Here is a 23122-nt window from a genome sequence, read left to right as displayed (position 1 = left end):
AAATTTGAGACATTAATAGGATAAGTGGCAATAGAAATAGGCATGTATTTCTGTGGACCTAACAGTTTTCAGTTGTAGGCAAGAAAGCTTACACAAAGTAAACTGTTTCTCTTCTGAATTATGCTAACACTTTGCTCCTGGCACAGTAAGGAAAGGCCTCACACTCTGCCAAGCAACATCAAGTCCTCAGTTCGCCTGTATCCCACTGACAGGGCTGTCAGAGCGACAGGAGACCCACTGCTTGACGTAGCTCCGTGGAAAGTCCTGCCCCTCCTGCTCAAGAGAGATGGGCCCACAGTTGGTCTGACTGTTTTGCCCAAATTCACAGTCAAGAGGACTTCCACAGTCTGAGTCTACAAAGCCACTGTCAATAGTGTCCAAATCAACGCAGATCGTAGGGTAACTGTCACCAGGCTTAGTACTGTGAGGGAAGAAGTCGTAGGAGCCTTCACTGTAGGAAACACTGTCACCATCAGGAGAAGGTAGAGAACCTGGATTTTCCAAATCCCACCGAAGAGGCTGCAAGCAAAGGGCTTCTAGGATGCTCCCCACTCCTCCTACTAAAGACCTTTCTACTTGCTGGTGGGCTGGGACACTTGTGCTCCTCAAGTGGTCTATGGACACGGAACCTGAAGCAAGTATTTTGTCCTGTGTGCTCAGGTCAGCCAGATGCAAGTCATGGGATATCTTTCTGTCTTCCTCATCAATGTTAACCTTGGGGTAACCAGGTCCTCCAGTACTATCATCTTCCTCATTGGTTTGCTCATGTCCCCTATACACATGGTTACAGCTGCACTGGCAGTTACAGGATGTAAATTCATCAGCCACAGTAACCGTATCAATGGACAAATGCCCATATGACTGCTCCTCAGTCCCACCACTGCTGTTTACACTAGACCACAGGGACTGGCTATCATGGCCTGGAGCAGTCAGGCAAGACACACAGGTCTTGCAAGGCAGATTCTTTCTCAGCTCATGCAGCTCTTCCCGTGAGGTGCTGTTGGAAGGACGCGTGGTGTAAACTTCGAGGACTTCTGGAAGGACTATTCCCCATTCAAAGAAATCAAAGGTCATTTTCGTATGGGATGCACCAACCCACTTCTGCAGAAAAGGGCAAACAGGGAGAGAGAGGTTAGTATCACAAGTTTTGGGGTTCCACAGAAATGACCAAAGTTCTTATGCTTTTAGAGGCAAAGACAAACTCTAAAAGCACTGACTCCTCCAATAGAACAGGGTAGGAGATGCTGTTATTACCAGACACAGCTGCAGGAGAACTGACTGAAGTAGTCGAAAATAATTAGCTCTGAGAGGTTTGCATGGCTTTGTAATTTTCTCTATGTTGCAAAGGATGCCACTGCCCATAGCAGCATTCTGTCATCAATCAGCCTGAAGTCCCAGGCCAAGCCACTAAGTTGCCCCTACCCTCTTGTCCTGGACACTGCTTCTCTTGGGGAGGATGGTCAGCTTCTCCCCATGTATTGCACTTGCAACCAACACACACAGAGTCCTGCTCTCTCACTCCCCCTGCCTCAGTTTCCTGGGAATGGGGTCAGGACAAGGCTTCTCTGATCTTCTGTATGCACCAGAACAGCCTTTTCTTTCACAGTAAAAAGAAGGAAGCAGAAGTAGGCAGGGGTTGGGGTCCTCGCAGAACTGTAGCCACCACCTGCAATACTTATTCAGATTATTAGGGAGTGCCACACATTGAATCTTGCCCTTGTGTATCACCATTAGCATCACACTGTGCCCTGTTCCAGGTATTCTCCCTACGTCACACGTCCCTTGCCTTCAGTCACATTTGAGAGTAAAGGCACTTCTGGATTTTTCTGATTTAAGAAAACAGTAAAAGTTTATGTTCCTTTTGAAGAAGTCCCTGAATCAGACATTCAGATCACAGCAAATTTTAGACATGTCCCGCTAATGAATGCCAGCAAGTCCTACTTGAGGATTCTGCAGTCCTGAGGCTAGGCACAGCACAGACTCAAGACTTGGTTCTGCTCCCTGTCTTCCACTTACCTAATGGCTGAGCTGTGTCAAGGCTCTTCTAAGTGTATTGCTTTCTGTTGTGTATAAAATAGGTAAGAACACCGCACTTCATAAACACTATGAAGGCTTCTGACTGAGTGCTGCCACATCTGTCAGACTGCCTTAATCTTATTGGCCCCCCTGTCCCAAACTGCACTCAGCATAACTATACATGAGCAAAATATTTGGGAAGAGAACAGCCTGACAGAATTTATTACCCTCTGACAGAGAGCATGGGGGAAAAAATCTTCATTACAGCAGGAAGCACTAATAATAATATATAATAATAATAATAATTTTCAACGTGAGCCACAGAGAACTTAGTATTAAAGCTATAATGGACAGGAAGGCATCTGAGGTGCAAAAGGGTTTTTGGAGAAACAGCAGAAAATCCTTTTCTTAGAATTGAGTGGGCAGAATATTTCTTATTCCCTCTTGACAGTTCTTTGTAAATTCCCACTCCATATGAACCTAAGAACTCACATACACACAACAATGTTCCTTAGCTTTCCTTTCTATGTTTCAAGTTTTTCTCTAACATTTTCACTGCTTTCTACCCAATCCAAGAGTGCTCTCAGCAGAGCATTACTATTGTAATTTTCAAACATTATTCACAAGACGTAACGTACAAAAACTTGCATTTCTTTGATGCAGGCAGGATGCAGTTGAATAAGACCTACATCAACTGGGTTTTTGTTGGCCAAAAATGACAAGTCTGTTCACTTTTTCGTGATGTCATCACATCCTCTTGATACCCCTGCCTGTGCATCTTGTGCTGTGGCTGTGTGAGCAACTGCTGCTTTGATCTGCAAATTTCCTAGGAAGTAACTCAGCTTTAGCAACTGAGACTCCTTCCCTTCCCAGCAGCACTGAACAACCCATGTAGAAACTAGAATATAATTCCTATAGAACAGAGAAGCCCAAGGCTTCACCTGAGAGGAGCATGGCTCTTGGTATAGCAGGGAGCTTTCATTTTAACCGTGAGCACTAGCCTGTGACTCTCAGGAATTCACACACTGGGTCCACCTGGTCCTTCCCCTGAGAGCAACTAGTACCAGCTGCCTCATCAGAGGATGCAAGTACCCCTCTGGTGCAGATATAGGAAGGCATAACAGGTCTGAAAGAGGAAGGAAAGAAGGGAGACAGTCATTACTGGCTTCAGGCTGAATAGCACCCCTCCAAGACTATTTGTTTAACCTAATTACAAACATCAGCCTTGCAGCAGTGGGAAAGTAAGTACATGAAGATCATTAGGGCCCTCTCCCAGAATGTCTAAGAAAAAGCAGACAGAAAAAGCAGACACTGAAGTGTCTCTGATCAGTTCTGCTGTAACAACAGGAACTTGTTCAGAAAGAGGCAGTGATATCTGCACTCATATGCCAGCACTTTTACAGTTTGATAACAGGACTGTGAGCTGCTCTTCAGCTTAATAAAATAATTATTTATGGATGCTCAATGTACTTTTACTTTCACATCCTGAGGACTCCAGAAAACTCTCCAGCTTTTGCAAACTATTTTGTTACAAAAGCAAGTTTGGCTGGTGAGAAGAGAATTTGGGAGGGCTAGGCAAAGTTACTCAAAGACAATTCCTTCATAGGAAGTCAAGCTGCACTGTACTATCACAGCGATTTCCCCCCAAAGTTCTGGACATCCTTTCAGGACAATATGCATAATATTACCTACATGAGTGACTCTTCAGAGAGAACTATAGTGCTTAATGTTGAGCTTTTGTCACATCAGAGCCTGGAGTGGGAAATCTGGGCTTTACAATTAAGTCTGTTCCATGGCCTTTGTGTCTCCATGGGACTGGAGCTTTGGAAAAATCCCTAAGTATTTGACTCCCATCAGGATCCCAGTCTTCACAAATCACATGAACTCAGCTCATACACTGAGACAGCACCTACAGAGAATAAGCAGTACAGACATGACATAAAAGTCTTCGTGGCACTGGAGAGCCCTGGTCCCTATATCTAGAGCCTTCTGACATTCCTTTGAGATAGATTTCCCCTCCTAGTGCCCTAAAGAGAATCCCTTGCCCAGGATAGCACAATGGCCTGTAAGTTTGTCATGTTCTCCACTCCACATGTTCTTGTGTAGCCCAATTATACCTTGAAATCTCCGTTATGCGCCAAGTAAAGAGGTTTGAAAAAGGGAGCAGGGTCTGGGATACAAGCCATCTTCTTCCAAAAGCTAGAAGAGAAAAAAAAGAAAGGCTTTGGTGTTAAGCATGTTACCCATGCAAAGCAAGGCATCTCTAGATCCCTTCAAGCAACTGAAATCACCTGCCCAGCCTCATGAGTTAACAAGTGGCTGAGGATCCAAGGATGCCTTGTGCTGCCAGAGGCATCTAATGGCCTTTCTTGTGAACCTCATAGGAGGTGGGACCTCAGCACTTGCACATACATATTCATGCTACGGAAAGAGATTCCAATTTTTTTTCTTCCTGGAAAAACAGCAAGTGCTGGAAATGCATTTTCCCCTCAGGCTGAGCTGGCTTGTGGTCTACACATCAGATCTCTGCCCTATGCAATTCTTTTGTGGACCTGGGCTGTGCCAGCCCTGTTGCTGCACAAGCCCAGCCCTCTGTGTCAGCACCGCAAAAGGGAGAGAAGCCCCCAGCCAGCACTGAGGGGCCTATGTCAGCTTTGAAAAGGGGCAGGCCAGTCCTGGCTACTGCTCCATCTGGCAGCTGCAGAGCACAGATAAGACCAGGAGAGCAGCTCAGGAGGCTGGGTGGCCCTTGCTTCATCTCTATGTGCCACTGTCTTGTCCCGACCAGCTGAATGGCAGCAGAGCCCCAGAGGGGCTCATTCCCAGCAGGAAATCAGCTAGAGACCATACTTGGCTGGTCCTCACAAGCCCATAGCAGCCCATGCTCCCCATACAAAGAAGTCTGCCTGTGAACACCCCATCTTTATCAAGATAGAATAAGAGCATTTACTCATGCTTCCTGAAGCATTCTTACCTCTGTTGTTTGGCCAGAAAGGTTGCGATTGAAGCCATGATTGACACAACAACACCAAACAGCAGCAGCCATCCCATGCCTGCTGTTTGTGTTACTGCTGAAAAAAGAGAAGGGTCATTCAGGCTCACCTTGTATTTATCATCTGGTCAATAAGCAGGAGATGGTGAGGAGAAAAAGGGTATTTGCAATGCAAAGGCTTGTCAGGCACTGGAAGGGTCTGCCCAAGGGAGTCACCATCCCTGAAGGTGTTCAAGGAATGATTGGATGTGGCACTCAGTGCTCTGCTCTGGTTGACAAAATGATGATCAGTCACAGGTTGGACCTGATGATCTTGGAGGTCTTTTCCACCATAAATGATTCTGAGACACTCTCAGTTTCTACCCCAGACTCTCTCATATGGACATTGAGGCTGTTACCTGGGCCCCAGTACTCCAGACATGAGGTCTGAATGAGAATGCTCAGAGAAGACTGCATCAATGAAAGGAGCAATGCATCAGCTGCCCCATGGCCTGGCTGCACCACACACAGCCAACAAATTTGGGGCAGGACAGCTCTTCCACAAAGACTGATGTTTCTGACTCCTTGTTTAGGGACACCTCATAGATGATCCATGAAGTGAAGAGAGCAGTTGGTCAGAAATATGTGAAGAAATGGTGTTGACTGACTGCTTGGTGGCCGCTCTCCACCTGTGGTGAAAAGATGCACCTTTAAGATCCAATCCCTTCTGGATATCTGGAAATGGAGCAAATAGAGCTTGGCCCCGCTGCCACAGCACCATGTAAACCCTGTAATATTTCAGTTTGAGCTGCAGATAAATGAGAGCAGGGAAGCTCAGCACATGCTGCTGACATTGACTGCAGTCATCTTGCCCTGAAAGACTCCCTGTTTTCATAGCCTTTGTTTCATGGCGATAAGCATCAGTGTACTTCTGTGCATAAGGTACTGTGAAATGGTGCTGCGGAGTGGTGGCTACCAAACAAAACCCGTGGCCAGCATGACCAACCATTAGAGTCCAAACCCAGACTTGAGAGCAGGATCTCCCTCCCTCCAGCTGAAGACAACACTAAGCCCCAGTAGAAGGAGATCTCCCTCATTTCTGAAAGCTGCAAGCAGGACCCTGGACATTTGACACTGAAAATGAAGCTAGAGGCTACACTCTTGCTGTGGAACCCAAACCTACAGCCAAGCCCACCAAATCCTTTTCCATGGGAGAACATCAATACTGACAGCCCAGGCCTGGGGTTCCTGTACTCAGCAAGAAAGCTAACATACCTGTCTAGACTATTTAGAACTTGTTCTGATTAATTAGATTTGATTAGAGTTCTGAAAGCATTCTGACACTGGACTAACTGGAAGGGCAAGGACAGCTAGTTAGCATGTACCGGCAGGGCTGGTTTTCAGTGACAGTGGAAGACTCCATTCACTCCAAAACCCACGGTAGCCACTGTCTTCCCGGGGTCTGGCTCTCACTTGGAACTCGTACTCAGTGTTCACCTGGAGTTCCCATGGTAGGATCACCAGTGTCCGTTTATCTTCATGAACAGCTTTAGTCTTCTGAGTCTGTGAATGATTAAACACCAAACACTCAGGATTAGAGTGACTGTTCTCACTTTCCCCTCACTGCTGCACAGTGAGGAGCCCTGCAAAGTAACCTCCCCTGCTTTTATGTTGTTTCTTCAAGGCCACGCTCTGGCTGGTCTTGCATGCAGCCACTGGGGAGCCTTCCATACAGCAGAGCATGAGAATCAAATGAATGATCACTCTCCTTACTAGTGGAGTGGAACTAGTACTTCTCACACAAATTCTGCTTCTTGATTAATTTTTGGGTTTGCCTGTTTTCAGTCCAGTCAAGCAGAAAAAACACATCTTTTCTAAACCATGAAAACACTTCTTCTACACCAGTGCTGCCATCCTGGTTGTGCTGGCCTCCTCTTTTCCGGTACATCCTACTTGATGGTAAACTGACATCTCACTTACCTCCCAGGTATCGGTTCTTCTCTTATAACGCAGCTGATATTCCAGCTCCTCATTCAAAAAGTGGAAGGGAGATTTCTGGTAGGTAGTTTCCCAAGAAATATTGTAACCCTCTGAGAACAAAGTGGTCAGGTTGAATGGAGGCTGTGGTTTGACTGGAAGACAGGATGGTGTTACCTTTCGTAACATTACTACAGACAAGATGGCCCAGCTTGGTATTAGCAATGCAGAGCAAGTAGGGAGCAAAACTGCCCTGGCACACGTGGGCCTTCCTCATACAGGAGAACATCCACAGCATTCCTGCCCCTCAGCCATGCACAGAACCTCACACCTGAGCAGCATAATGAAGTCAGGCCCAGGTTTTCACTGAATATACCTTCTGCCTGTCTCTGAACCTCCTCACTGCTTAAGGAGCAGGAGAAGATAGTAGAGGGGATAATAACTCCCAGTAGATGTAAAGAGTAGAGCACCTTGTTCTTCTCATGACATAAGAGGACTCAATGAGGTCATTTTCACTTGAAAAATTGGGGAAATACCCCTCAATGTAACAGACATTAGGAAGAGCTGAGGGCAAGGGGACACTGCATAAACTCAATGTAATTCCCTGTGTCCTAAGTGCCCAAAACCCAAGCTTTTATATCCCTGCAGGGCATGTTCATGTATGGAAAAGCAGTAACGCAAAACTCCAGCAGGGCCTACCACTGAGCTACAGTGCCTCTGGATGGGGACCTTCAGGAGGTATGCAAAGCACTACTGCCCAATCTGTAGTCTGTCAGTGGAGTCAAGGGGGCTTCCTGAAACGTTATGGCATTTGTCAAAAAGAAAACACTTTTCAAGTAAAGTTTCATTTCAGAAGAATCCAAGTAGAAAAATCCTTTTCATATTCCTGCACAGTACTCATCTGCCTGACTAACCACTTTTCTTCAGTCTGCTACACAACCAGAACATATCAGCATTCCAAGTCAGCTACATGATTGCATTCAATCTTCCTGTCATGCAGGAAAGATGATTAGGAATTGCCCCATAAAGGGGAACTGCTACATCCATTGCATCTGGGACACCTTGTGCCACCCAAAATAATGTCATGCTAGGTCAGGTGTCCACTGCAAGAACCTTCTGGAACTCCTTTGAGATTAGAAGAGAGCTGGAAAAGGACTTTTGACAAGGGCTTGTACTGATAGGACAAAAGGGAGTGGCTTCACACTGACAGAGAGCAGAGTAAGATTGTATATTGGGGAGAAATTCTTGGCTGTGAGGGTGGTGAGGCACAGCTTGCCCAGAGAAGCTGTGGCTGTCCCATCTCTGGAAGTGTTGAAGGCTGGGTTGGACAGGGCTTAGAGCAATCTGCTCTAATGGAAGGTGTCCCTGCCCGTGGCATGGGGTTGGAACTTCATGATCTCTAAGGTTCCTTCCAGCCCAAACCATTTTAAGGATTCTATGACTGGTGACATTTGCAATAAAACAATTCCTCTTGCCCTTTAGAATCCAGCCAAGAACAAATTCCTGCATAGTAATCTAGGTATGAGACTGGTCTAATTTATCACCTGGAAATTTATCACCTACTGCTTCATGAATTTCCCTATGAAAGGCATGGACTAAGCCAGCTCTAAGCTCAGCCTCAAGCATAATAGTGGCAATAAGAGCACAGTGCTCTGTGTAAATGAGTGTACACCAAATGTAGCCCCCACCACTTGCTGCCATGCTCACTCTTTGCCCAGACTATCCTGGCACAAAGTCAGATAGCATTTATCAAATCCACCATTTTTGTACTTACTGTTGTCTGACAAATAAAAGTCTTTGGAAATCACTTGCTGTCTATCAGCTACCTCTGTAACCTCCACCTGGACTTTGGTATCTCCTAGGAGTTCAGTCATGTCCACAGTGCATGTGTACTCTGTGTGACTGGTGTTCCTGGACAATTCCAGGAGACTGCACGCAGCCATAGTATTTTCTGGATCTTCCTCTGGATTCCTAAAAAATACAGAACAGATAAGTCCACATCTACCACATACTGTAGTTGTATTAATTTGTTGCTGAACCATCAGGCGTAGAAATTGATTTAAAAAAAAAATCAACATGTTCAAATAATAATTTGTCTTTTAACTTTGACAGATGTTTTCCCCTTTCTATTTGCTTAGCTTAGTATCTTTGAGAGAAGTAGAAAAGTGTTTGTCAGAATGAAAGATGCTCCTCAGGGCTGCACAACCCAGGACTGCATCCACTCCCTTGCTGGGGCAGAACAGCAGCCATATGCAACTGGACAACCTGCATGAGCCCTGCCAATGCATATGGGTGAAAGTTCACTGTTAACAGCAGCAAAGGGCAAGGTATTCCCATGGTAAGAGAGCAGGCAATGCTAAGGAAGCTGGAGTCAGTGAAGCAGCCAGTGGAGACAGGAACCAGGGGTCCTTTGCTAAGGGAGAAGTCAGTTGGTAGCCGAAGTGTGAAATACCAAGTAAAAAACCAGCATATCAGCAAGAACAGGATTTCTACCGAGCAAAGAGGACAGAAGGTCACCATTGTGCTATGACCATGAAGAGGTTCCTCCTAACTGGACTTTGCTCATCCTACCAAGACATACCATGTTGCAGTGAGGTTGTATGAGCCAGCACCCAAGTCATTTCTCAGGATACAGGACAGGGTTTGTACGTAGTCCACAAAACAAGTGAGGTTTTCACCACACACAGCTGTAGATTTGGAAAGACAAAACACAGTATCAACTTCCATGATAAAGCAAGTAGAACTTCATATCAACATATGCAGTCCCAGGGTTCTCACTAAATCTGAAGGGAACAGATCACTGTGACAGCTCTCCTCCTGCCCTTACAAAAATTTCCAGTCATGGGGTGTAAGATGTGTTCCAACTCTACAGGATGACAAATCATTGACAGCAAGGTAAATGTCAAACAAAAATCTATTAATAATACTGTAGCAGCCAAAATCAGAAAGTGCTCAAATTGTGACTGAATTTTCAGATTTATCCCTGTCTCTTCTCATACACTCACTACAGCAGAGTCACTTGCTTTGGCAAGGGTCTTCACTTATATGGCACATAGAATAGGCATGATACCCGAGCAAGAAGCAGTACCATATTCAAACATTTTTATGATCCCACTTCCTAAATTGAGTACTATTCTTTGTTAGTCTAGTTTTTATTATATAACATCTTCATGGCACTTCACTAAAATACCACCTTTTTTTTTTTTTAAATGTGTAATTCTTTCATTGCCTATCTATTTGCTACAGCTTGATATCTGCAGCATCAATACGTCTCATGTCCAGCTCCAGAGGTTTGATGGTTTTCATGAAATTTTGGAGAAAGATTGCAAATTTATAATTATTATAATTTCTGTAAATCATTCTGATAGGCACAATTTAATTACTTCTAAAGAGAATTTCAGAGGCAATTGTAGAATTTACACAGGTCATTAAGAAAACTAAATCATTTGAAAGTGGTCACAAAGCAGCATTTATGCTCTTATAATTGTTCTGCAGGAGCTCTGCTCACAGATCAGTATCTGACGTGCTGTACAAAAGCACCGTCCTATGCACAACACACTTCACTTATCTCCCTGGATTTCAAGGCAGGGAAGACGCAGCACAATGAGAAGTGTCTGCATTGATGAATCCTTTCCTAACAGCACCCTGGACTGACTAAAACTATCACCAGTACCCTAGGAATGGCTAAGTGAGGAAAGGCCTGCATGATATGCAGCATGCCATGCTGGTGCAAACCATGCCTCCTGCAGTGACCGTTCATCTCTGACATGTATAGTATCACCCCTTTTTGATGGGAATAAAACTGTAGTCAGCTAGAATGAGACTCAAGTTTGTAACATCCATGATTAAATCAAGTATGGGTCCTCCCCTACCATCAGGGCTGCCCCCAGACTCATGGGAACATGTTGTTACTTCACAGCCATCAGGCACCTTAATCCTTTGAAGCTGACTATGCTGCAAGCTCTCCTCTCATTGTCATTCTGCTGCTTGTTCGGTTAGAGAAGCTGCACTCCCTGCTTCCTCCTTTCCCTTTGCAACATGCTTTGTATTCAGTGTTGTTTGCAGATGATGAAAGCAGACTGATACAATATGCTCAACAATCACAACGCCCAATTTTACAGCTGAAGCTGTATGCAGAGAACCACCAACAACATGGAATGCAGGCAGCATGTCCACTGATGGACCAAAATCACCTGTTCCACCCTCCAGATCAAGTGACTGTCCCCATAAACAAGCTGTCTCTGAATTTACAGTCCCAATGCACAGTAGGGGTGTCCAGTGGAGGGAGTAGCCTACTTCTAGGCCAGGGTAAGTTCAAAGGAAAACAAAAGTCCAACTTTTCCTTGCTGATGTCACCCATCGCAACATTTACTTCCCAGTCCCCCTGCTCTCCATATGTGAGCTCTGGGCAGCACTCAGAGTTGTATACAAGACCCATTTCTCCAAAGAGTTAGGATAGGGACAGAAGAAATTGGGGGATATTTGCAACAGATGAGCCCCAAGGATGTACATATGCTTTTTTAAACTGTAAATTATTCAAATGATATGGGTGTCACTTTTTTTCATTTTGACTTTTTCATTTCACACCGACTTCAGAATTTTGTTCTAAAATTCTCATTAATTTTTCTCTTTTCATTTTGAGCCCTCAATAGATTTTTCTGAGGGTCCTGGTCCAAGCACTGTTTGGTCCAAAGTCCTGAGCAACATACTTTTTCTCCTTTAGCCTAACTTTACTCTCCTACAAAAATGGGGTTAGAAACCTCTTGCTTTCCTTAAGAGAGGGCAGCAAGTACTAATAAGCTGTTAGCATTAGTAATTAGCATTCTTCTATGCTATTATGCTAATTAGTCAAATGGACTACCATTCCTAGGTAGCTGGTAAGCTGCAAGTGTATCTTTGGCCAAGAACCTGTTAACAAAATTAAGAGGACAACTTTTTACTGGGAAAGAAATAATTAAGTGTCCTAAACCCAGTTAGATCTAGGATGAAATGTCTGTCTTTGACAGCTTCAGAAACAAAATTCAAATACTTCTAACAGTAAGATCTAGATTGATCCAAAGTGAAATTAGTACACAGTAATTCCCTGGCTTGCATCACACAAAATTCAGACCAAACATCACAATGGTCCCATATGACAGGAAGATATAACTCTGAACGCATCTTTTCTATTAACTTAGGTTTAATTGGAGCAGGTCCAATGCTCTGCCTAGAAGCAGCAAGTAAGATAATAAATTTCCCTGCAGACACGGTTGTCACTGCCTTTTCCTGTCCAGCTGACCCATTCAGAGAGTCAGCTCTGAGTCATATGGAGTTTGCAGTGTGGGTAGGAACCATCGAAAAAGGGTGGGTGACCTTCTACGCAGTCCAGTCCTGAGCTAAGGGGCTCAGGCCAGGAGAGGTTCACTCCACTGTCCCTGGCAGGCCTGCCAACAGCAACCATAAGCTGTGGTCTTGGCCACCAGAATCTTTGCTACAGCAAAGGGTTTTTTTGGTGGGGGAAATCCTACTCTAATGTCACTAGGAGACATTTCAGTGCAAGCCGAGCACTGTCTCTGCACTCTCCCTGCTAGTGCTGCTCCCCGCAGCAGTCTGCAGCCTAGCTGAGCTCTGCCCAGCTGTGCACCTTCCTATATGCCTGTACTCCACTCCTTATCCCATCGAACTCTCTCCCCTGCCACCTTATCTTGTGCTCGCTGTCCCATGGCAACCTTGTCTCATGCACATCTCATCAGAGCTGGCAACAACTGTCACCAAGATAAATCCTGTGGGTGTACAGCCTGGAAGAAATATCTGAGAACTTACTGTATTGGAATAAAAGGAAGAACGAAATATTCTGGAGCCACCGTTTGTTCCTCATGTTGGTTCTGACTGGATAGCCTGGGGGGAAGGGGGAGGGAAGAAAAAAAGAAAAACACAAACAAAACCCCCACAATCAATTAAAAGCTCAGCTCAGACATCTACTAATACAATGAAGGTTGAGGCAGAAGTAATCTTGCTTTCATTAAGTGTCTAAAAGTTCTTTATTTAGGTGAGTAATTTCAGCTTTGCTGTGTCATGTATCTACTTCACGGGCTAAGGGAGGGATGACCAACAGCCCTGCCAACTGGCCACAAGCGAGGTCAGTGAAATCCTTGTTCCTTGCCAGCATGTGCACAGAGAAAGCAGCAGTGACTGCAGCCTTAGGCTATCTATGCAACAGGAAAGGCTCTTGGGTTAAGTGCTAACCCATTTTTTTCATTCATTAGTTTCCTGCAACTAGAAATGGCTTGCCACTATGAGAAGTGACATTGCTGAGGGTTAAACATCTGGGCAGTCCGAGGGTCATTGTGGATCTTTATGAGCAAGGCTGGTGAGAAGTCATTGATCTGGCCTACCCATGGTTAAATAAACATGAAATATTTAGTTAAGGGATTCCAGAAAGACATACCAGAAAAAAAAACCATCTCCCAGGTGGCACAAAAGAGAACAATGCACAGCACTGACTGCAGTGAATAGTTGTGCTGGTGCACTTTGGTGCCATGCCACATAGTCTGATGTACTCTCTTTTAATTTAAAACAATCACCCCTTGTCCTATTACAACAGATTCTGCTAAAAACTATGTCCATATCTTACCAGCTCCCTTTAAATACTGAAAGGCTGCAATAAGGTCTCCCTAGAACCTTTTCTTCTCTGGGCTGAACAAGTCCAGCTCTCTCAACCTGTCTGTAGCCTCTCCAGTCCTTGGAGCACCTCCATGGTCTCCTCTGGACTCAGTACAGCTGCTCCATGTTCCTTCTCATGTTGGGAGTCCCAGGGCTCCAGGCAGAACTTCAGGTGGGGGTCTCACAAGAGCAGAGTAGAGGAGAAGAATCCCCTTCCTCAACCTGCTGTCCACACTGCTGGGGATGCAGCCCAGGACACAGGTGGTTTCTGGGCTACCAGTGCACATGGATGGCTTATATCCAGCTTTTTGTCCACCAGCACCCACAAGTCCTTCTCAGCAAGGCTGCTCTTGATCCATTTATCCCTCAGCCTGTACTGATATGGAGGGTTGCAGGTATCCAGGTCCTTGGGTACCTGTGCTGCCTCTACCACCAGCAGCAAACACCCAAACAGTCACTCAGCAGAGAGAAGCCAGTGAGGCCTTTACCACGTGGGGAACATCTGTGGTGTTAAAAAATTTCCCAGGTTTACTCAAATAATGAAAGCAAATAAATTTAGCAGCCAGCAGAAAGCCCCTGCAGCCCTGCGTGAGCTCAGGGATGTGCTCCCCAGGTGCCAGAGCAGATCAGCGAGACTCATTCTGGAGGTGCCACAGACATTCAGTGGCTGCAGCACTCAGCCCTGCAGTGGGAGCAGTGGTGCGGCTGTTGCCCCTCCTCTCCTGCCAAACATATTCTGCCCAGGAAGTACTGTTCCTGCTCAGCAAGGAGCCCCAGGCATCCTGCCAGCCTCCCTCACCTGCTGCCAGTGGCAGGACAGAAACTCTCTTCCCCCACACTCCAGTCTTTCTTTCTGCATCGTACATCACCTTCCCAGCCCTCCAAGTTTCCTCTGTATAATAACTCTTGCTCTTACCAGTACTTCTGGTGGTGCACTTCCTGGTCACTGAGATACCACCCACTGTCTAACCCCACCTTGTACTCCCACTCATCCTTCCACTGCTCTGCTCCAAATCCCCATTCCTTTGAGGAAGACCTGTTATCCTGCCATCTGAAACCTGCTCATCCAACCTCATGCCAAGACTGGGTGTACCATAAGCCCATCTCAGCATTACTTTGTTTTGTGACTGTCATACTCCACAGTCTTGGCCACCCTGGAAGGCCAAGAAAGGCAACTTGCTGCCTCTTCTTCAGCAGAGGAAGAAAGGAAGGGCTGGGTCCTCAGAGAGGTCGGCAGAGCCACTACTTGTTTCAGAATCCAATTGGCAGGGCCTCTGCCACTTTATATCCATGAGATTGCTGTACCTCCCTCATTTTACCTCCAATCTTGCCTAAATGAACAGAGCAATGAAGGAAGGTCTGCTGCTTTTACCTAGTGGACTATGGTTTCTTTCAAGTGTCTCCCCTACTTTCCTTCCAGTCCTCAGAGAGCAGTACCATCAACCCAATGAGACAGGAAGGACTGAACAGGGAAAATTCAAAGCGAGAAACACAAGTAGCTCATTGGGAAGATGTTTTATGGAGATTAACAGACAGCATTGTAATCTAGAGGGGAGGTTCCTGAATAAGAACACAGTGGAAAAAAAAAAATAAAAGCAGTAGGATTTGCTAACATAGGTAAAGCAAGGAGACAACACTTCCTCACTTGGGACTTCACTTTACCATCTCTTACCCTTGCCAGTGCCCACAGATTAGTAGAACACTTATCTCCTCCTCTTGCAGAGTTCTCCAACCTCATTGTTGTGGGAAAGGACTGCAATCTCTGAGAGCACCATAGGCAGTGTCAATGTTGTGTCTGATCTCCTGGATGTGCTCCAGGTTGTGAGGAGACACGGGCAGACGAGACATGGGCAGACGAGACATGGGCAGACGAGCTGGGAAAGCTGCAGCTCTGCAGAAGTGTCTTTGTGAACTTCACTTTCTGAAAAACCTCATTATTTCAATGGAGATGTACAGCTGCCCTTGTTCTGAAGCTTTCTCCAGTCAGGCCCCCTGCAAACCTCAATCCCAGTCTGTGATGGAGATCCCCACCTTTCCTACACCCCTCCATTTGTTACACGCTTACCCATTTGCTTCCATCTGTCACCACATGATTGTTCACCTGGAAGGAGGAACGGCAAAGGGGCAATGAGCAGAGGTAGGAGCTTGTTCCCTGCCTGGCATTAGAAAAGTCCTTTCTACCACCTCATTCAGACCATCTCTGTCTATGAAATGGGGACTCCAAGTCAGCTTTACGCAGCCTTGAAACATAGTCACTTAATTCTTATAAAACATCAAGCATTGTACAGCTGCTTAGTGCCACTGCTGCTAACTCTGTAGTATCCTAGGACACAGTGTGCAAGACCACAGCAATAGAACTGATCAGCGTTCATATAGACATGCATATATAAATGATGCTACAAGGTTTTAATACACTAGAGAATAGGAAATAGGATCAATACAGACACAGACATTTATGAAGATTATTTTTTGTTAAGGATCTAGAAATACAATACTATAAGCTGCCAAAGAGGGATGCACTTTAAGCTCTCAATTTGAAGTATTTTCAGGAAATGTATGCACTTACAAAAATTCCAAAAAACAAATTAAAAAAAAACCACCCCAAAGAAGCAAACAACCCCCCTCCCCAAGCAAACAAACAAACAAATAGGATGCACAAAAACCCCAAAACAACCCAAACAAAAACTAATTAAGAACTCAATTTAGGTAAAAAAAGAAAAAATAAAAGAGGATATTTCCAAGCATGAGAAAATGAGTTTTGCTACACCCAAGCTCAAAAAGAGTGGAAGACACAGTCCACCAGTTATATGCCCAAAGAAGCTCTCTTCTTGAAAAAAATTCCTTATCAATATACACTGTCATCTAATCACAAAGCTGAAGCAATAGGGAGACGGGAATGCTCTGGCTGTTCAGTAGAGGCCAACAGCAATGACAGGCAGGCCACAAAGGGTATGTCAGCTATAAGAAAGATTTACAGTGAAGTTGCAGATATCAAGCAGCAACAAACTGGCAGCAGGGAAAACTGATGGAAACATGGACATTACCTGCCCTGTCCTGTGCATTTCAGCCCTCCAACACTTCCATGGCCGGCCTGGCTAAATCATTACTGTGACTGCAGACCTCACTTGCACAGGAGCTGGGGTGAAGGGGGGTCTCATCAGCACTAAGAACAAAGCCTACTTGTGAACAACCAAGGGCTGTTGTGTGTTGGAATACACAGCGATAAATGGGGATTGACGTCACTACTGTATCAGTATTACTGTGCTGACAGAAGGATGTGGTGAGAGGAGGTGATGAATTCAGGTCCAAACACCCACACAATATTTATTACTGTACTGCTCTGATCTCTTACATGAGAAAAGGGTGGGAGAGACGATAAAAACTCACATAGCTAAAAGGTCATAGTGGGGCTGGTGGAATAAGACCCTTGCAGAGTGGAGGCATCAGTGTCATGGCATTAGAGGGCTAAGCCAAACTGCATAGCACAGCATGTGCCACATTGGAGACTGCCAAGCACCACTGTGCTCAGCTTCCATCCATCCCCAAAATGGCCCCAGGACCAGGGCAACACCACCAATCTTCAGACAACAGACAGTGATGTGGTCTGGCTCCTACACAGGTGAGGGGCTCACCCCTGCCCTATCTCATGCCTACAGCTTGTGTCTGGGCTGGGGCTCTGCAGGTTGCAAGGCTGACACTGAGGGAGGTCCAGCCAACTCACCTACACCTATCTTAAAAGGGGCTGCAAGGAGCCCAGGCATACTTGTATCCTTGGCCAAGGGGGAAACGAGCAGCACTATGGAGGGATTTGGCACACACAGCATAGTGTGGTGGTAGGAGGGTAAAGAACAAGGAGCTGGAATAACCCAAGAAGACTGCAGCAGTAAAGCTGGCACAAAGCAGCAGGGTGCAGGATGAGGGGGCTCCACATTCAGCCCTCCATGCCTCTGACCCACTCTTTTTCCCCATCTGGGAAAAAACAGATATTTTAGACCTTTCAGTCCAGGGCAAGTGGTTCTCGACCATGTTTCCCTGGTAGCTGCTGGTAGCTGGGCTGGTTATGCTGTTAGAATATGCATGCAGAAGGTCCCATGACTTAGTGCAGAAGCTACTCCTCACACTGTTTTGGAGCAGTCTCTGTAAGAGACCAGCTCTCCCTTCTGTATGCTTTGTGAATCACTTACAGGCACAGTGTCAGGAAGCTTCTAGAAAAGACTAGCCTTAGCTGATGCTGCCTGTGGGTCATGGAGATTGTCACCACTGTTGGGTGCAGTGTGGGACAGCACAGGGTCAGTGAGGCTGAGCAGCTAAGCTAGATATTCCCTAGGCAGTTAGTAATACCTTTCTGTTGTGAGGATAGCAGACCAAGACAGTGGTGCAGTTTTTACTCCCTGATTACACAGGACTCTCCAAGGTATGCCAGTACTGTTATTTGTGCAGAAGAAGGAGGGAAAAGTATGTGATCAGTCTAAAGAGTGACGATCTGGCTGACACAAACCACACTGCTTTTAAACCATGCAATTGTATGCATTTGATATTACAGAGCTAATTTTTAAAACAAGCCCACTGATGGCACTCTAAGACAAATAGCTTTATAAATTTGAAGATATTGCACCTAAAAGCCTGTTTTTATCAAACTTAACTCACTAAAAGTGTAATCTCAGCCCAGCTTGCAGTGGCAACATTCACCAAGAAGCAAGTGGGAAGGGCACACCAGGGAAGGCTTGGTAGATTCTGCTAGAGTTATTCATGACCCAAAAACATTTTGCCGTGACTAGAAAAAGGGTAGGTATCTGTAGGTATTTATCAGCAAGAATACATACAGAGAAAATAACAATCAGAGCTGACAATTCCTTTCTGTAGGAGAGGGAACTAGTCACACTTGCAGTTATCAAGTTCATGATATGGGGAAAAAACTCCCTACAAACAGTACTACCTCTGTATTTTCTTCCTGTCACAATGGAGTTAAACCAATATCCTCAGCACCATCAAAGATACAGACCTGGCATAACTCTAGGGTCAAAGTCACCTATATTGGCTGGTGACATTTAGGAGGAAGATAATCATACATTACAATAGGAGAAAAATAGCTGAGATATGAGTAACAGTGTTCTAGTGGAAGGGAAAGCAATAGAAGAAACCACCACAAAGCTCAGGAAATGGGCTAAAATATGAATGAGCCAGGCAGAAAGCGGAGGTGTTAGTCAGCAAAGCGGCAGGTTGAAAAACACCAAAGCTACCCAGGTGGTAGCTGTGAGCTGACACAGGATGCTGCAGGAGAGGGAGAAGTGCATTGCTTTCAGTCTGGGGAATGCTGAGTGCCATCTGCAGAGACCTCAGCACCCTGCCCTCCTGCCTCCCTTCTGCCTTTGCCAGTTTTCGTAGCTGCCAACACTGGGCTCAGTCTCTTGTTTTCCCCAATATCCATCAAGTCTGAACCTGCGTGAATTCTACATGAAGGTTGTAGTAAGAGGACATCACTTTGGCTTCTGACAGAGAAAAAAAGCTTACCTTCACAGAGCTGTGATTATGTATGTCTTGCATGCATGGAGGAGATTGCACAGAGTCTTGTATCTTCTCTTAGGAAATCACCAGACACATTCTGGTAAACAGAAACAGGAATGACTGTGCCCGTGAACTCACTCTGACCATCTGGAACAGAAACCTACAGCTCTGTTCAGGCTCAAACCCAACTCCCTGCACCATGCAAAAAATCTCTGCATGAGGTCAGCAAGGCAGTCATGCATTCCCACAGAGCTCACTCGAGTCAGCAGAGCTGGCAGAACTCCTTGCTCCGTTCATGCACGTTGGCAGAGCCTGACCCTATTAGAAGCAACATCTATCAGCTTTGTCTCCAGATCTCTACAAACAAGGATGCACCAAGACCAGAGCTCTATTGCTGCCACATAGCTATTTATGGCAAGAGCCTCACCTGGATCCGATGGAGCTTCAGTTTACCAGAGCTGTCAAAAATCAGCATGTCCCACCTATGGTGCCTGGCTGCAAAGCTTCACAGCAGCTCTTCCACACCTGGGGCTGGATGCAGCAGTGGAGTGTGCCTTGGGTGGCTTCTGGTACCTCTTACAGGGAGAGAAAAACACCAGCTGTCTTCAATCTCTGACTGTGGCAGCACATTTAAGCAAAGCAAACAGCTCACACGGCACACAGCAAGCTGCAGGGGATGGCTGGCTGTGTCCCTAAACCACAGAACACACAGTCCTGACACAATTGCTGACTTCTCATGTCACTGGCAGCAATATACAGTGTCTGTAAAAGAAAAGGTGAGAAGGTGGTTACTTCTCAGAAAAGCCATCACTGTAGCCCCCCTCTGCTACAAAATCTTGCTATGGAAACCCAATATAGGAGCACAGCTGAAGGTTTTTAAGTCATAAGAACAAGAAAGGTGGCTTGACCAGAAGTGGGAAGAATCCATGATGCTTCTGGACACCCCTGCTGTCTGTAGCAGGGGCCCAGCACAGCTCAGAATGAGGCCACAAAATAGGCAGCACACACCAAACTGTGGGTCCTAATTCCTGCTCTAGTGAAGGAAACAAGGCACATCATGGCTTCATTGCCCCTATCATGTTGTGTAGGAGCATACTATGTGCTTCTGGAGCACCTCAGCCAGGCAGCAGAGGGGGCAGACCACCTAGCAGCAAACTGCCCTGCACAACCTTCAAGCCCAGGGCCTCCCAGACACATGCACTGGTCAGCATTTGCAGCACAGTATGAGCCAGCTCCTCTAGACCTCAGCTGGCTACTCACCACAGGCACTGCCTCCATGGCCAGTGCATTTGTGGTCCTCACAGCAACTCTACGGCATCAAGACAAGAACTGGGGAGTGGTTATAACCCTGAGCCAGATGTGGAAATTCTACCCCCAGAACACAGTCTAGTGCTTTCTCACCTCATTATAGTTCTTTCTGCTGTGTGGGTGGCTCACTGCAAGTGAAACCAGCAGTAGCTGAGCTGGGGAAAAGCAGCCAACCTCAAACTCTTCAGCTTACAGCAAATTTCCCCATGTCTAAGAGCTGGGGAAACAGCAGCAAGTAGGAAAGTCCCAGTGCTACGTATTAGTCACCAATTCAGTAAACTTCAAGCAGAGGACAAACATCATACCGCTACGAATGTCCTACTCTTATACAATGGAGCATGATGAAGGAAGCAGCTGATCCATCACTGAACTGGGACAGGAGCTCCTTAGGATGCCTGTCACACTCCATGGACTGGGGCAGGTCTAGCACCGTCATCTTTCTACCAAAGACAGGCAGTGGCTCACTGTAACAACTTTCGCCACGACAATTGCCACTTTGCATTCAGAATACAGGAACTTAGGTCTCCTACACAGATGGTCAGAGTTTTATAGAGAGTATTCTGGCTAAGAGCTAAAAAAGAAGTAAACAGCTGCTTCTCCCATCATTCAACTAAATGTGCCACAGCAGCTAGTTCCCCAATCTGTTGATCTAAGGCTGCAGCCGGTTTTTTTTTTTCACTTTCATCCTGTAGACTTGCTGGAGGGGTAGACAGCCAGTGGTATGGAAACTTCCCATGTTATAGAAAAACAGGATAGCAAAAGGGACAAATAGAGAAAAGCACCTTGAGATGCAAAGTTCCCCTCAGTGTTGCTTTCTCGGCTTGTCACAAGGAATGAGAACATTCAGGACTTAGCAAACCAGTGGTGCTGCTGACAGCTGTTATTAGACACTCTGGGAAAACACTCTGAGGTATAGCAATTCAGTAAGCTTTAACTCTGGTTGTGTTAGTGAGGTACCTGGAAAGTGCTCTCTTCCTCACTTGACTGTTTTTCCTTTGCTTCGGAACAATCTGCTTTGAGACATGACAGTCCTGCACCTGCAAACCAGACCAGTTCACTAGTCTCCCTGCTGTGATTGCCAGCAAGTTCCTGCTGAGCTGTTGCTTGGCTTCCGACCTCATCACTGCAGCGCAGTTGGAGGGGCCTTGAGGGCTGTGGATGTGGCTGCAAGGGCTGATGAGACACTGACAGCACAACACGGCTCAGTCACAGCAGAGTGGTGGAAAAAACCCAAATTCCGAGTAATGCGAGATCATGATACATCATCACGTGGGAGCCTGGGGCAGACCTTGTACTCAGCAATCTGCAGAGGTGGGAAATGATCCATGTGTGTGTTTGTGCATGTCCACACGTGCCTGGGCATTGCACACGCACAGTTCCCCCAATATTAGTAAAAAACATGTATGTCTTGTGAAAGCAACTGCGTGCAAAATAACACACTTTAGAAGCACCTCTGTCAGGGCTAGAACACAAACTGCACAAGTGTCGTGGTTTTGCCATGTTCCCTAAGGGGTTTTCTACAGAAAAGACATGGCTAGGAGAATGAGAACTGTCCTCTCAGCCTCTATTCACTAAGGAGTTTTGACACATGATTCCACAGTCAGAGATAAACCTTAGAGAACAGCATTTTGGATGTCACAACCCTCTCATTTGATTCTCTTTAACACTTTGTTCCTTTGGCCCTATCACTGCAACACTTAAAAAGAACTGGGTTTCTTAGATAAAGCACATGGTGGATGAACACCTGGGCATCCTTGCATCCTGCCTCAATGATGCAGGGTCACAAAGCAAGATATAGAGGCATGTTATTTAAAAAGCTGACCCTGCCCTAAATTAACTTGTCCCTACCCCCAAGACCTTGACTCCACATCCTCAAGCTCCTGCTCCATATTAGTCTTGTGTTTATTGTTAGTTTTCCACAGGCAAGAAAAAAACCTTGTGATCGATGGGAATTTGCCAAGAGCTGATCTGTACAGCTGCATATTTCCAAGGAGCCAACACTGCTCAAAAGAGAAAAAAAAAAAGCTAAGCCTGGGGCATTTCTGCAATGGAAAAAGTGCATCAGAACTAGCTACTCCTGAACTGGGAATGCACCAGCTTTTTTTCTTGGGAACATATTTCACTCACGGTGAGTCAGGTTGCTAATATTTGGTAGGCAGCCAGGTGAGAAGGATGTGGAGGTGGAGTGATTGTGCAAGAGTAACAAATGGCATTACAACTAGGCTAAAACTTGGCACAAGCCTCCACTTGCACTGCAGCCTTTCAAAACAAACTGAAAACCACTGAAAATGCACTTACTATGATCAGTAATTCTCTGTCCTGGCAGGAGCCCTCCACTAGCGAAAAAGACATGCCTGGAGGGTTCCAGCCTCCGGGAAGGAAGTTCCTCTCTCAGGACGGTGAGCTGCCTCTGCAGGCTCTGGCTGGTCCCTAGGAGGTGAGCTCAGTTCAGATCCTTCAGTGCTGGCCCAAAACCACAACTCCCATACACTGCCCCGGAGGCAGATCACTAGTCTGGGATGGAAACCTGTCATTTGAAACCTACCTGGGTTTCATAGCCTGGCAATTGCTCTGGATGGCAAAGGGCAGGGATGAAGCATGGAACGTGAACTCACCTCCCACGGTAGCCAGGCCTCGTGTCCGTTGCAGGACGAGGGGAAGCCAGACAGCTGTCCCCCAGCCCCGCTGCCCATCTCCAGTTCT

The 23122-nt window shown here is 46.0% G+C and overlaps 1 protein-coding gene across 4 annotated transcripts; it reads right to left on the bottom strand.

The window, feature by feature from the left end:
• Positions 1–109: 109 nt before the first annotated feature.
• IL21R (interleukin 21 receptor) lies at positions 110–19949 on the bottom strand. Of its 4 annotated transcripts, none has more exons than XM_027891927.1 (9): positions 19118–19949; positions 12767–12841; positions 9546–9651; positions 8739–8935; positions 6968–7119; positions 6373–6550; positions 4991–5087; positions 4134–4215; positions 110–1101 (listed from the first exon to the last, which is right to left on the bottom strand). In XM_027891927.1, exons 2-9 carry the CDS (start codon positions 12819–12821, stop codon positions 187–189), a joined length of 1782 nt encoding a protein of 593 aa, XP_027747728.1. In that variant the 5' UTR covers positions 12822–12841; positions 19118–19949; the 3' UTR covers positions 110–186. The 4 variants fall into 4 exon arrangements, with proteins under 4 accessions (XP_027747728.1, XP_027747727.1, XP_027747729.1 ...); XM_027891926.1 differs by lacking the exon at positions 19118–19949 and adding an exon at positions 16651–19104; XM_027891928.1 differs by lacking the exon at positions 19118–19949 and having other exon boundaries at positions 4991–5084; positions 12767–14472.
• Between the last annotated feature and the right edge of the window lie 3173 nt (positions 19950–23122).

The sequence above is a fragment of the Empidonax traillii genome, unplaced genomic scaffold (assembly GCF_003031625.1).
Source record: "Empidonax traillii isolate 1590-97213 ecotype Southwest subspecies unplaced genomic scaffold, ASM303162v1 scaffold335:size599443, whole genome shotgun sequence".
Classification (NCBI taxonomy): domain Eukaryota; kingdom Metazoa; phylum Chordata; class Aves; order Passeriformes; family Tyrannidae; genus Empidonax; species Empidonax traillii.
The sequence above is the reverse complement of the archived record's forward strand: the minus strand, read 5'-3'. Positions and strand labels throughout refer to the sequence as shown.

What these genes read in the sequence shown, in the direction of transcription:
- IL21R (XM_027891927.1), bottom strand. Translation starts at nt 12,821, where the DNA reads ATGAGGAACAAACGGTGGCTCCAGAATATTTCGTTCTTCCTTTTATTC. An exon ending in CTTTTATTTGTCAGACAACA is followed by an intron (nt 7,120 to 8,738) that starts GTAAGTACAAAA and finishes CCTGTCTTCCAG; the next exon opens with TCAAACCACAGCCTCCATTC. An exon ending in TTTCTGGCCAAACAACAGAG is followed by an intron (nt 4,216 to 4,990) that starts GTAAGAATGCTT and finishes TTTCTCTTCTAG; the next exon opens with CTTTTGGAAGAAGATGGCTT.